Consider the following 15399-nt stretch of genomic DNA (forward strand, 5'->3'; position numbering starts at 1 on the left):
AGAAAGAGGGAAAAGTAAAAAAGACATTCAGGTAGCTGGAACAGCATGCATTAGAAATAAGAAACAGTGTGTTTAGAGAACTTTGCAATGGTCAAATCTGGGGCTGGCAACAGGGAAAAAAAAAACTATACAGGTAGGTAGAGGCCAGGTCACGGGTGCCTTATGCGTTATGCTAAGCGTGAACTTTATCCGATAGTTGATGAAGAGTCATTGCAAGGCTTTAGGCAGGGCTCGAGAAGAGATACAGATTTGTATATTAATAAAGGAATGCGGGATCCCTGGGTGGCGCAGCGGTTTGGCGCCTGCCTTTGGCCCAGGGCGCGATCCTGGAGACCCGGGATCGAATCCCACATCAGGCTCCCGGTGCATGGAGCCTGCTTCTCCCTCGGCCTATGTCTCTGCCTCTCTCTCTCTCTCTCTGTGACTATCATAAATAAATAAAAATTAAAAAAAAAATAAAGGAATGCCATCAGTTATAGTCTGCTGTAAAAACTCCATGCTATAAGTGATAAAGCACTGAACTAAGGCTATAGAAGTGGAAAGGACAGATTCAAGAGATGCTGAGAATGTAAAATTAATAGCACTTGGTGACTGAATAGATGTAGGAAGCAAAAGAAAAGAAAGAGTCAAGCGTTCCTTTCATATTTCTGGCTTGGGAAAACTAAGGTGATTATGGTGTCTCGACTATGTAGAGCAAACAGTAAGAAAGCAAATTTAGAGTGATAGGTGAATTCAGTGTTAGGCTGAATTTGAAATGCCCTTGGGACACTGAAATCAAACTATCTAGTAGGCAAATAAACTTGAAAAGGGGCTTGACAGACAGACACACACACACATACACACACAGATCTAAGAAAGAAAAAAGAGTAAGAGAATGAGAATATAGGTGGTAGCTAAAATTGTAGGAGTGGATGTGATTGCAATAAGAAGGAACACAAAATGAGAAGAAAACCAAGGTCAGGATCCTGGGAAATACTAGCATTAAAGGTGAATTTAGAAGCCAGGAAGGCCAGAGCAGAGTCATATCAAATGAGGCAGACATCGAGTAAGACAAGGATTTCAATATCCACTGGATTTGGCAATTTGTAAATCTCTGGTAACCTTCACCAAAGACATTCCAGTGGAATTGAGACTAGAGAGAGAGAGAGAGAGAGAGAGAGAGACAGTGAAAGGAGGAAGAAGAAAGAAGTGGAAATAGCTAAGATTCTTAAGAATTTTGACTGAGAAGGGAATCCCTTCAACTTCTGGCATCGGAATCACTCTAGATCCCCGTGCTTCAGATACATTTTCTTCCTGACCAGAAATTTCATTCTATTTATTCCTCTTTTTTTCAGCCTCACTATTTCTTCTCAAGAGAACTTAAACATGCTCAAGTTCTCATCTTCAACAGCTCTTCCTGCCCCTCAGATCCTCTGGTGCTCTCCCACCTCACAGCTGAAGTTCTTGGAAAAAGTTCTCTCCTCAAGCCTTCTCTTCTAATTCCCACTCATTCCTCAGCCTTCATCCTCTCTCATCTGGCTTCTGTCCCTACACTCCAATGGCACTGCTCTTGCCAGAGCTGTTAGTGATCTCACTGTGAAATCAAATGGATCCTTTTCAGTCTTCTACCTTACCTGACCACTTGGCATTTTCCCACATTACTGACCATGCCCTCCCTCATGAAATGCTTTTTCCTTAGCTGCTTCTTTATTGACATACTCTTCCTAGTTTTCTCCCCCGTCTCTCTGGCAGTAGAACTATACTGCCTGGTATGCATTGCTAGCTGAGTCACTTGGACATGCTACTTAACTTTCTCTGTGCTCCCGTTTTCTCATCTATAAAATGAGGATAACTGTAATATCCACCTACTTCATAAAGTTACTACGAGGATTCAGTGTTTAGCACTCAGAACAGTGCCTAGGACAAATAAATTTTTTTTCAAATAAATATTTATTACATCTTAACTACTGATATTATCAAATGTTGGTTGTCCCCCCCCCTCCCCCCCCCCCGCTTTTTCCTAAAATGTGCTATTTTCTCACAGCTCTATGCAGGTTCTTTTCTCACTTTACACATTCACTCTGGATGATCTCATTCAATTATAGCAGAAGGTCTCAAAGTATAGTCTGCAGACCCCAGAGGGTCCCTGAGATAGCTTCTAGAGTCCCAGAAAGTAAAAACTATTTTCAAAATAATTTTAAGACACTTGCATTTGTTACTGTGTTGACATTTGCAATGACAGTGCAAAGCAACAGTAGGTAAAACTTATAGCACTTGAGCACAAATTGAGGTAGTGGCAGCAAACTGCAGTAATATATATATATATATATTTTTTTTAAGATTTTATTTGGGGATCCCTGGGTGGCCCAGCAGTTTAACGCCACTTTTGGCCCAGGGCGCAATCCTGGAGTCCCGGGATCGAGTCCTGCATCGGGCTCCCGGCACGGAGCCTGCTTCTCCCTCTGCCTGTGTCTCTGCGTCTCTCTGTCTCTCATGAATAAATAAATGAACTCGATCTCAGGGCCCTGGGTTCATGACCTGAGCCAAAGGCATATGCTCAACCACTGAGACACCCAGTCGTCCCTGTAGTAATAGTTATTGTGTTCTTCCTTGCTATGTCCTCTTTTTGTTGTTGTTGTTTAAGCCAGTTCACTTAATATCTTGATGAAGCAATACTAATTATTGATTTTAATAAATCTCAGCCTTTGAGTATATTTTTAAAAAGCATTTTGTAATAAAATGGGAAGTACACAGAAAGCACTTTTGCTGTATACCAAAGTATATAGTTGTCTCAAAGAAACACACTTGTTTGACGGAGTTGTGTGCTGAAATAAATCACTTTTTTGACAGAATGCCATTTTTACCCGAAAAAGTGGGGAACAGACAAACTAAAGTTTGGATCTAGATATTTAGAAAATATTTTCTTGAAAATGAATAAAATAAGCTTGTCACTTCAAAAAACATTGTTGCCAATGATAAAATTCAAGCTTTCACGTGAAAATTAGAATTTTAGAGAACTTATATCCATCTTTCAGCTTGACAACTTCCCTGTGCTATAAGCTTCTATGATAAAACTGGTTCTGATGAGATTAACTAATAAGATTTTTAAAATATTATATAAAGAAATATTGTATAAAGAAATACATTGTATAAAATATTGCATAAAGAATATTGTATAAAGAAATGTATTGACACATGGGAGATCTATGTAACTCGATGAACCAGTATTTTTCTTTTTCTTAACTGATGTACTTTTATGTACAAAGAGTTAGCATGAAGGAGGTAGGTATCTTGGATATCTGCAGTTAAGTAAGGTAGGTTATCTTGGATGACCCAATCAAAGAAGTTCATTTAGTCCAACTTCAGCCTATATTCTTCACATACTGATAGAAACAATGGCAGCACATAATGAGGCTGTATTTCCAGATCAGACTATGCCAGTTTGAGGTGATGTGGCAAGCATGAGAACTCTTGCCAGATTTCCTCAGATGGCTCCAGTAGAGCTGCTGGTGACCCCATCTTGCTCTCTTGGATGCAACAAGACAAAGTGACCAATCCATGATAGCCAATCAAAATTTAAGACAGATAATGATTTTAACATTATTATTTTTTTTTAAGATTTTCTTTATTCATAAGACACACAGAAAGAGAGAGAGTCAGAGACACACACAGAGGGAAGCAGGCTCCACGCAGGGAGTCCGACGTGGGACTCGATCCTGCGTCTCCAGGATCATGCCCTGGGCTGAAGGCAGCGCTAAACCGCTGAGCCACCCGGGCTGCCCCGATTTTAACCTTAATGAAAAGCTCATTGATAGGGTTTCCTCAATGCAACCAATTATTTAAGAAATACTACTTAGGGGTGCCTGGCTGGCTCAGTTGGTTAAGCATCTGGCTCTTGGTCTCAGCTCAAGTCTTGATTTCAAGGTCATGAGTTCAAGCCCCAGATTGGGCTCCATGCTACTACTTGTTTGTTGTGCTTCAGTACTGTATCAAAGAAAAAATAAGTCCCCTTTCCAATGACATATTTGTGAGGCCAGCTTTTATTTTTATACTTCAACCAAAACAGTGTATCACAAGAGATTGAATGCAGAAGCCACAGAGAAAAATCAAACTATCTTTATTAAGTCAGACATGAAAGAGATTTGTAAAAATGTAAAATCAGTGCTGTTCTAAATTTTTTTTTTGGAAAATAATTACTTTTCAAAAATGTTATTCTTGTTAACATGTAACATGGATATCACTGTTATTTTTAATGAAATAAATACATTTCTTAAATTTCTCAGCTTTATGTATTTATTTTATTTTAATAAATAATATTTAAGAGAGGGAGAGCACAGAGAGAGAAGCAGGCTCCCCACTGAGCAGAGAGCCAAATGTGGGGCTCGATCCCAGGACCCTGATAGCATGACCTGAGCTGAAGGGAGATGCTTAACCCACTGTGCCACCCAGTCACCCCTCAACTTTATTTTCAAATATGGAAAAACTGATAGGAATAAGAGATGTTCAATAAATTCAATAAAATAAAGATTTTATTTATTTATTCATGAGAGACACACACACACACACACACACACAGAGGCAGAGACACAGGCTGAGGAAGAAGCAGGCTCCATGCAGGGAGCCTGATGTGGGACTTGATCCCAGGACTCCAGGATCACGCCCTGGGTCAAAGGTGGCACTAAACTGCTGGGCCACCCAGGCTGCCTGAGATGTTCAGTAAATTCTAAGAATGAAAAAGAATGCTGAGAATAAAAAGTTCAAAAATCACTAAATTATTCATTTCTGTGCTGATGACTCCCAACCATATATTATTTTATATATCCCTTATACATATGCACCCATGTATTTTTCTGAGTAAATTCTTTTTTCATTTTTTAAATTTTTAAAGAAGATTTTGTTTTTGGTTTTTGTTTTCTGCTGCCAAAAACTAGGAAAGACAGATTTTTCTTAAAAAGATTTTATTTATCTATTCATGAGAAACACAGAGGCAGAGACATAGGTAGGGGAAGCAGGTTCTCCGTGGAGAAGCAGGTTCTCCGTAGGAAGCCTTGATTCCAGGTCCCCCAGATCATGACCTGAGCCAAGGGCAGACACTCAACCACTGAGCCACTCAGGCGCCTTGAAAGATTTTTAAGAAATCTCTACATTCAGTATAGGGCTTGAACTTACAACCCCACGACTTAAGAGTCTCATGCTCTACCGACTGAGCCAGCCAGGCACCCCTTCTGAGTACATTCTTGAGCATAGGATTTGTTATCTACAAACACATGTGCTATACACATTAATTGTACATATATATGTATTCTTTGCAGTTTCCTTTGAGGACTATTTTTTTTTAATTGGCAAATTTGCTCTTAAAGTAAAAGCAGACTTCTAAAAAAAGACTTCTATAATATATATTACCCTAAACTATAGCAAGTCACACACCATGTATTTATAGCAGATTATTCTTCCCTCCTTCTCCCACTTTCATCAGATTTATCTTCCCTTAGACCTATTAACAGGGCCTTAAAGCATTAAGATGACTAATACCTTTACCTACCAGGTGCTGTGATGAGAAGGATCAGCATTCTGCTTACATTAACTTCTCTGTAAGGGTCAAAAGTCTTGAGATAGATAGTAAATTACATACCGTATTATGTTAAAATGCTTTAGATAGATACAATTTAAGACTAAGTTGTAGTATCATTGTATAGTAGTGAGTGAATATTTTACTTGCTATCGAGAGCAGCAGGCTTCAAAATGTGATTGAAGAACAGCTCGGGGTCCTTGAGACTCTCATTGTTAGAATAATTTCTCCCTCTCCAACTATATACATACATTTCTTTCATTACACATATTTATCTTTTTAGGGTTTTTTTTTGGGGGGGTGGGACAGAGGGAGAGAGAGAGAGAATCTTTTTTTTTTTTTAAGATTTTATTTATTCATGAAAGACACACACACACACACACAGAGGAACAGACACAGGCAAAGGGAGAAGCAGGCTCCATGCAGGGAGCCTGACATGGGACTCGGTCCCAGGTCTCCAGGATAACACCCTGGGCCGAAGGCGGTGCTAAACCTCTGAACCACCAGGGCTGCCCGGAGAGAGAGAATCTTAAGCAGGCTCCAAGCCCAGTGCTTAATCCAGCACAGAGCAGGACTGGGGGTTCCATCTCGCAACCCTGAGATCTTGACCTGAGCCCAAATCAAGAGTCGGATACTTAACTATGCCACCAAGGGCACCCATCATTACAAATAATTTACCTTTTTAAAATGGACAAGTGACCATACAACTTAATGTATTTGCTTAAAGTTGAAACACAAATGTGCAAGTGCCAAGAGGTGGTTAACAAGAAATTCTTCCTTATGCCTTACAAAGTTTTTACCATCCTATAGAGTCCAAGAAACAAGTGTTTGTTAGTGAGACATTAAGTCTACATTTTAGTTAATGACTGTTAAAAGGAAGTGAACCCACCTCCTCCAAACTCTCATAACAGCCTTGTGCATATGTTTATTACACTGTATCTTAAATCACTGATTTTCTTGCTTTCTTCCTGCGAGCAAACACTATGACTTATTCACGTTTTTTTTTTTTTAATTTTTATTTATTTATGATAGTCACACAGAGAGAGAGAGAGAGAGGCAGAGACACAGGCAGAGGGAGAAGCAGGCTCCATGCACCGGGAGCCCAACGTGGGATTCGATCCAGGGTCTCCCGGATCGCGCCCTGGGCAAAAGGCAGGCGCCAAACCGCTGCGCCACCCAGGGATCCCTTTATTCACGTTTTTATCTGTGGCACGTAGCTTGACATCTGGCATATACTAAGCTCTCAATAAATAATTGCTGAAGAAAAAAGAAAATGGATAGAAACTTAATTCTCAAATAAAAGGTGAAGTGTTTTTTTTTAAATTATTATTTTTTATTTATTTATGATAGTCACAGAGAGAGAGAAAGAGAGAGAGAGAGGCAGAGACACAGGCAGAGGGAGAAGCAGGCTCCATGCACTGGGAACCCGATGTGGGATTCGATCCCGGGTCTCCAAGATCGTGCCCTGGGCCAAAGGCAGGCACCAAACCACTGCGTCACCCAGGGATCCCCAGGTGAAGTGTTTTAAGGAATTGTGCCCACTTGTTCTCCTGAGTCATCAGATAACCTGCCAGCTCCATGTAGGAGAAGGTCATTGATTTCTGGAATCAGTAGAAATTCAAGTTAACCAATTTCAGTATAACTGGAAATTTCCCCAAGAAGAATTAAACATAGCCACAACAACCTGATTGGGTTTGAGTCCCTCTGTGCCGACTAAGTGAGACTTCTTACAACTGCTGACGCTACCCAAAAGCAAAAGGCTACAAACAATACCCCTTAAAAAAAAAAAAGATTTTAGGGGATCCCTGGGTGGCTCAGTGGTTTGGCGTCGGCCTTCAGCCCAGGGCATGATCCTGGAGTCCCAGGATTGAGTCCCATGTCAGGCTCTTTGCGTGGAGCCTGCTTCTCCCTCTGCCTGTGTCTCTGCCTGTGTCTCTCTCTCTTTCTCTCTCATGAATAAATAAATAAAATCTTTAAAAAATAATAAAAAATAATAAAATATTTTATTTATTTGAGAGAGAGAGCATGAGCAAGAGGGAGGGGCAGAGGGAGAGGGAGAAGCAGACTCCCTACAGAGCAGGGAGGCCGATGTGAGGCTCAATCCCAGTACTCCCAAGATCATGACCAACTGAGCCATTCAGGTGCCCAGGAATACCCTTTTTAAGAAACTCCATAATTTTGAGAACAGATAAAATACTGTGTTCTTAATGTCTTACCAGGGCTGTGCAGCACCCCATGTACATTTAACTACTTGACAAACTTGTTTGTTTACAGATCTTTACTCAACTAAGAAGATATATGCAGGGATCCCTGGGTGGCGCAGCGGTTTGGCGCCTGCCTTTGGCCCAGGGCACGATCCTGGAGACCCGGGATCAAATCCCACGTCAGGCTCCTGGTGCATGGAGCCTGCTTCTCCCTCTGCCTGTGTCTCTGCCTCTCTCGGACTATCATAAATAAATAAAAATTAAAAAAAAAAAAGTAGATATATGCAGAAAAGCAAGACTACAGAGCGATGCTTGGCTAGACTGTCAATAACTCAGTGATTACTCAAAACAGACTATAACTAGTCATTTATATCATTCAGGAAATGATTTACATTTAAAAAAAAGATTTATTTATTTATTCATGAGAGACACAGGGAGAGAGGCAGAGACACAGGCAGAGGGAGAAGCAGGCTCCATGCAGGGAGCCCGACTGGGACGGATATAAGGTCTCCAGGATCACACCTTGGGCTGAAGGCAGTGCTAAACCGCTGAGCCACAGGGGCTGCCCTGATTTACATTTTTAAACCCCATTTTTACCACAATTTTTAGAAAGACCTGTTGTTTAAAGCAATGTCTGAGATATTTAGGCCTGATCACCTTCTGGTCCTAAAAAAATGAATCAAATTTGAATTTACATTAAAATTCTTTTTAGTTATAAATATGTTTGAATTACTATCAGCATTGTTCAGAATATAATGGAGACCACAAATATAATTTAAAATTTTCTAACAGACACATTCAGAGAAGGAAAAAAGAAACAGGCAAAATTGATTACTTTAGCTTGATATATCCAAAATACAATCACATCAATATATAATCAATGTTAAAAATTGAGATATATTTGAGATACATTACATTCCCCCCCCCTTTCCAAAATCCCTGTATTTTGCATTTAGAACACATGTAACTAACACATCACATTTGGACTCATCACATTTGAAATACTCAAAAGCTAGTAGCTACTGTACTAGTTAGTGGCTACTGTAGTGAACAGCACCCTTTTAGATAATTCAGAGAGAATTCTTTACATCTAGGAAAACTGTCTTTGTTTCTAGGAAAGCTGGTTTCAGATTTTTTTTTTTAAGTTAGAAGTGATTATGGTTAACTCCTTTTGCAGTAACATTTCAATTAATCTCCCCAAAGATAAAGCAAGAGTGAATTCAAAAAGAGTCCAAAACTCAGTGCAGGGCAGCTTTTATCTGCCTAAAAATACCTCTGGAGAGGAAGCCAAAATGAGGTACATCTCCCTTTCTACTCTCTAAGAAGGGTGCAGATTTCACCTGCTTGCCTCCTCTTCATTACTTTCTTCTTTACCCATCTAGGAGTCCTCAGTTTTCAGAATCAGGAAGTGGCTAAAGCAAAAGTATCTGACATGTTTCTTTTCTGTGACAAATATATTGTCTCCAGGGATAAGTTAGGAACCTGACCTCAGGCATGACAGTATTCAGTTTTCTGCAGAGCATCAACACCCCCTGAACACAAAGGGTTGGGGAAAGAAGTTTACCCAGAAAAGAGGAAGGACACATAAGGCTTCGGATCATCTGGAGTTTATCAAGAGGTGGATTCTTAGATAAGGGCAGGGCCACATGATTGACTTTTCCAGTCTTGCTCTGCTAGATCTGCAAATCTGATTTACATCTGTGATTTACAATTCAATAACGCCCAATAGAATACTTTTAGGGATGCAATGAAATGAGCAGGCTCCTTTCCAGCCTAGTCAGCAGCTATGTCCATTCTTCCTAATGCCTCTCTACCCTGACAGAAGGACCCATTAATATCGGGTTGCAATGCTGTGTCCTGACATGGATCTGGGAGGAAGGCAGCAGGCCTGTCAGGTAGAGGAAAAAAGTTCTTCCTCTGATTAGCGGAAGTGGGGGGAAACAAGAAAAAGAAAAAAGGCAGTATGCAGCAGAGGTTGCAAGGCTTACAAGAAGATGAAATGAGCAGTTGAGAAATGTGCACAAGAAAAATGAGTCACTGCTCTTGTTGCCAGTTACATGACAGGCCAGCAAGTGAATCTGTTCAGTCTCCTGTGACAGAGAATGATAATGAGAAGGCTCTTTACACACCCCAGTGAGGTGGCTTTGGAAGAAGAGAGAAGAGGGGATTGGAATAATGAATGAGTAACAAGGAGAGCTCTAATCTTTCTCCTGCATAATTCACAAAATAATTTTCTTCTGGCAACACAAAGCTCCTATTGCAATACCATATTCAAAATAAATGAGCCAATATAGCTCTGATGGTGTCAATATTAAGTCTCAAGCTCCACTTGATCCCAAGAAACAAGTGCTCAAGTGACTAGATATTAAATTTCAAACAATTTTATCATGAACATAATAGGATAAGAAGTTTTGAAGTTTTATTTTTTAATTTTTTTTAAGTTTTGAAGTTTTAAAGAACACATGGAAGTGTTTCTTATCCCCGTGTTGATAGGACACAGGGTAGTGTGAATACGTGTATGGGGACAGGGGAGAAAGAAAAAAGCTGTAGAAAGGTGCACAACATGCAAATATATAGTATGATGAAATTTAACCACAGAAACAAAGGAATTTTAGTTTTGCCTCTTTCAGTCAAGCCAAACATCTCTTTCAGGTTGAAGATCTAGATTCCAGTCACTCCTCTGGGCATCTGTATAGATAAAGATGGACCCTTCTCAAACATTCAGTAGATATTTGCTGACCACATGCTACACCCGAGGCATTTTGCAAGGCTAAGGCCATCACAATACAACCACTGAACAGAGGCCCACAAAGGAAAGCCTCCTCCATTCTTTGGTAGGTAACAGTCTCCAGCCTGCAGTTCTTCAGCAAAATAGTTGGCTAGATACAAACACTTTATTATGGTCAGGTGGCTTTTCAAGTCATCCTTATCAGATATAGTTCTTCAGGGAATGTGGGAACTTAAAAAAAAAATGCTTAGTGTGGTTGATGAAAAGGATGAGAAAGTAAGACCAAACTATAAATGCTGTTTGTTCTTTGGGAGATTTTTTTAAAAAGTTTGTTTATTTATTTACTAGTAATCTCAACACCCAACCTGAGGCTGGAACTCACCACCCCGAGATTAAGAGTTGCATGCTCTTCCGACTGGGCTAACCAGGCACCCCTATTCCTTGGGGGATTAAGACAACACAAATAGCAATAAATTATCAAGGGGCATAGTGTAAAGACTCACTAAAATATGCAGAACAATTTGAAACAAAAATTTGAAAATATGATTTTCAAGTCAAATGCATTATATTAAACAACCAAGAATAAGATGAGTATAGGTTTAGTCTCCAAATCCTAGAATACTAGGAATAGGGGTTTAAATCTTAATCCTTGAAAGAGGGTTTAAGAACAGGAAAAAGATGGCCACATCATCATACAGTGGAAAGAACAAGAGGCTTGGGAAAATGATCTGAATCTTAGTTCTAGTTCCTCCCCCACTCTGAAAAGTTGCAGGGTGTTTCTAAGCTTTAGTTTACTGTCTGTAAAAAAAAAAAAAAAGGGGGTTCTGGCTCTTATAGTCTGATTACTACATGAATCGCTTCTAGAAACCAAGTAGATAGGATTTGAGAAATAAAACATAGGAAGGACAATTAACTGTACTAATATTTCTAATATGTCTTTTACTATAAGAGTGGCTTGGACTACTTTTATGGAAGACCAGTGTAGCAAGAGAGGAACTGATAATCTCTGTCAATTCTACTGCTAAATTAATAGGTTTTATAAAAAAGAAACAAAATAGCAAGACTGCTTCTAGGGTTAAACCTTCCTAAGATCAAACATGAGATGAACAAGGTGCCTGACCTTACTAGTCAAGGAATATAATACTAGAATGCTTTCAAGCTCAGTATTCCCAGCCACCTCTACTCCTCTGACACTGGAGCACTGTAGAAACATTCAGATAGAATTCCCATAGGTAAAGGATCCTTTCCAGTGGCTCTGCCAGCGCATATATAAGTCTTCATAGTCATTTAAGAGTACTCTGGAAATCTGAAGAGAATACAAGCTTATATCTTATTTCATTATATGAAATGGATATTTATAAGCAACAAGCTATTTCCACTTACCAATGATGTGAAGAAATTTCCATATTGGTATATATTTATATGAAAAGCAGAAAATCTTTTGGACAATTAAAATTTTCTGTCCTGAATTGTGTTTTTTTCTTTTTAGTCATTACATTTTCTCTTTTTTCAGCCCTCATATACAGCTACCGAGGTAGAGAGTACCTGGATTTAGGTTATCGCTAAAAGGGAAAATTGGTTTGTGCCCTCACCCCAAGAATACTTAATACAATTGACTATACTTAAATAAATACTGCACACAGGGGACACCTGGGTGTTTCAGTGGTTGAGCGCCTGCCTTCAGCCCAGGGCGTGATCCTGGAGTCCCAGGATCGAGTCCCGCATCAGGCTCCCTGCATGGAGCCTGCTTCTCTCTCTTCCTGTCTCTCTCTGTGTCTCTCATGAATAAATTAATAAAATCTTAAAAAAAAACCAAACCCTGCAACACTAAATTCCCAAGGACCGAGAAAAGGCACTTAGATCTTTCAGTTTCATTTGCTTCAGTTAAAAACATCTTTATTTTTGTACATGAATGTCTGATAGAGCATTTTGGTAACAATACACAAACACTATGAGTAAACGGATGAATGACAAGCTAGCTACATATAACATATTTTATGAAAGATTAGTCAGAAATAGGCAATTTTGAGAAGTAATTCAAAACATATTAATTTTTCAGAGCAACATTTGCAATGTAGTCGCATCCTAAAACGGGCATTTCTGCTCTACATGAGGGCCAAATGAACAAAAGATGTCAAAGTGCAATCCTCATTACCTAAGACCTACGTGGAAAGCAGTCTCCTTTCCTGCAGTCTGAGTAGGTTTTTTTTTGTCCTTTTTTTTTTTATGATTTTATTTACTTATTCATGAGAGACACACAGAGAGAGAGAGGCAGAGACACAGGCAGAGGGAGAAGCAGGCTCCATGCGGGGAGCCCGACGCGGGACTCGATTCAGGGTCCCCAGGATCGCGCCCTGGGCTGAAGGCGGCGCTGAACCGCTGCGCCACCCCGGCTGCCCAGTCTGAGTAGTTTTGATCAAAATCGCCCACAGCTGTGAGTCCACATTATAAAATCACCACACAAAGTCCTCTGTAAACGTTTCATCTGAGCAGATACCAACCGCTCAGAGAAAAGTGAAATCACTTTTACCAAGAACACACACGGTCGGGAAAAGAATGTTGTGACTCTGCTAAACTCCCTTGGAAGCCGGCTGGATACCGGGGTCCTCTCGGAAGCCCTACGGCTCCATCCTCCTGAAGGACCGCTCCTTCCACCTCCGGCCTCAAGCCTGTCCCTGACACCCTGACTCCCCTGACACCTTCCCATACTTTGGAAGCCTCAGGCTCCACCACGCCTCATCCCCACCGGACTTCTCTCCCGCGGGCTCCGGCAGCAGTTTCTGGAAACACACACACGTCCGTGAACGGGCAAACCGAGACAAACCAAGGCCTGGGGCCTAACCCTGCTCCCCTCAACTCTCAGAACCATCCTCACAAATCGCGGATTCCCGAGAACCTGCTCCTTTCGCTCGCAAGCGCGGACTTCTACGTTAACCCTTCAGCTTCCACAGCCCCGACCAGTTCTGGCTCCCGCGGCCCTTCCTCGTTTCTCGCTTCGGGTGTTGGGCCGCAGCTCACACTCACGGTTCGCCGCCCGGGCAATCTCTGGAGGCTGGCAGCAGGCCTAGAAGACCCGCCAGGCGACCTCCGGGACCCGAGGCGGGGAGGCCCCGCATCGCCCTCCCCGCCCCCCCGCCCTCGCTCTCCCTCGGTCCACACCCCAAACTCTGTCAGTGCCTCCTGGGCTCCGCGAACACCTCGGCCCCCTGCGAGCATCCCGCGCCGCGGCCCAGGCCCTCCCAGCCCCCTGCTTCCGGGCTTTCCCGGCAGTTCTGCTTCCGGAGCTCGGCCTCCCCGCCAGCGGCCCCTCCGGCCCCGGCCCGCGCCCCGCGCCCCGGGCCTCCCCGCCGGTCGCTTGCGGACTCACCGCTCGAAGAGAAGCCGCACGGAGAATATGCCCGCCGCCACCGGGAACACCGAGAGGATGTGCCGCGCCCGCGGGTAGCCGTAGCCGTCGCCCGGCCCCTCAAGGTCGGCCCAGCTCACGTTCTGGGGCAGCCAGAAGCGTTCGCTCCACAGCCAGCCCCACAGCAGGCCCAGGGCTCCCGCCACCGCTGTCGCCATCTTACTCCCACCCCGCGGCCGCCGCCGCCACAGCCTCAGCTGCCGCCGCAGCCAACGGAACCCGCGGGGAGGCGGCCCCAGGGCGGGGCCGGGCCGGCGGCCACCCCCTTCCGGCCCCTTCCCGTCCCGGGCAAGTCTCAGCCCGCCTCCTCCGGGGGGCCGGGCCTCTTCACCGCCCATCTTGCCTCCCCGCCCACCCACCTTCCGGACGGCCGGCCGCCGAGCCGCGTCTCCTTGGGACTCCGCCCAGCGCGGCCACGCCCACACCCGCGGGCCACGCCCACACCCGCGGGCCACGCCCACACCCGCGGGCCACGCCCACGACCGGTCCTCATTGGTCCCGCCCACTTTTGCCCCGGGTTTCGGCGCGGCTCTCGCTGCTGGGTCGCTCGCGCCGCCTGCCGCCGCTTCGCCCTGTGCGGGCCTAGCTCCCGGGCCCCGCTCCCTGCCGGCCCCCCTCCTGCTCAGCCCAGCCCTCCCCGCGGCTGTTCCCGCGCCCGGCGCCTCTCGCGGGAGCCTGCCTCGTCCTCTCAGATGCGTCTGCCGAAGCTCCCCCCCACCCCTCGCCTTTTGTGCCCCCAACCTCTTTCTTCCTTCTTGTCCCTCCATGATCTCAATTCCCTTTCACTGTTCTATCTCTCAAAATGGACCTTTGAAAATCCTTTTATTCTTCTCATGGGTAAAAGGAAATGGAAGATCTCCAAAGAATATCATTCAAGAAAAATACAAAGGAAAAAAAAATGATGGCCAGTAATTAAGGAGGCTTACCCAGTGCCAGGTACTGCACTCATCATTTTACACCGGTTACTTAACTGCATCATCCTATGACGTAGGTGTGATTTACCCTTTTATGGATGGGTAAACTGAGGTCCAGAGAGGTTAAGCAGCGTGCCCAACGCTATATAGAATCAGGGTAGAACTGGGCTTCTGAGCCAGAAAGTCTTTAGACTCTGGAACCCTGAGCCCTTATTTTATAAACCTCCTTAATTTTAGGTTTCCACACCAAACCTTTAACTTTTCTGTGGGTCTCCATAAACAAGGGGAACCATAGGCAAGAAACCTTCAAAACGCTAAATTCAAAACTGTCTCTCAACTGCTGGAGAGTCCTGAACCTTGGGTGTGGTCTGTTCAAACCTGGCCACGAGGCTAATTACCACAGGCTCACTAGAATGATCTAAGATTAAAAGAATCGAATCTCTACGAGGATAGATAAAGTAACTTTATAACTAGTAAGACATGCTTACACCAGAAGTTAGAGTTTCACGGGGAGAGGAAGAAGGGGAAAAAAGGGTGCCATCCTAAGTAGACTAGCTTTGCTTTAGCTCAATGGTTCTCACGCTTAGGGTACACAGCTT

General features: G+C 43.2%; 1 protein-coding gene across 2 annotated transcripts in view; it reads right to left on the bottom strand.

Annotated features, from left to right (window-relative positions):
• CERS5 (ceramide synthase 5) overlaps window positions 1–14137 on the bottom strand; it is a 30894-nt gene extending 16757 nt beyond the window's left edge. Inside the window, exon 1 of one of the 2 annotated variants that reach the window (XM_038577627.1) lies at window positions 13848–14137. In XM_038577627.1, coding sequence (XP_038433555.1) covers window positions 13848–14044 — 197 coding nt within the window. In that variant the 5' untranslated portion in view covers window positions 14045–14137. The remainder of the gene's footprint in view (window positions 1–13847) is intronic. The other variant, XM_038577626.1, reaches the window with a different exon arrangement.
• Between the last annotated feature and the right edge of the window lie 1262 nt (window positions 14138–15399).

Source organism: Canis lupus, chromosome 27, assembly GCF_011100685.1.
Source record: "Canis lupus familiaris isolate Mischka breed German Shepherd chromosome 27, alternate assembly UU_Cfam_GSD_1.0, whole genome shotgun sequence".
NCBI lineage: Eukaryota > Metazoa > Chordata > Mammalia > Carnivora > Canidae > Canis > Canis lupus.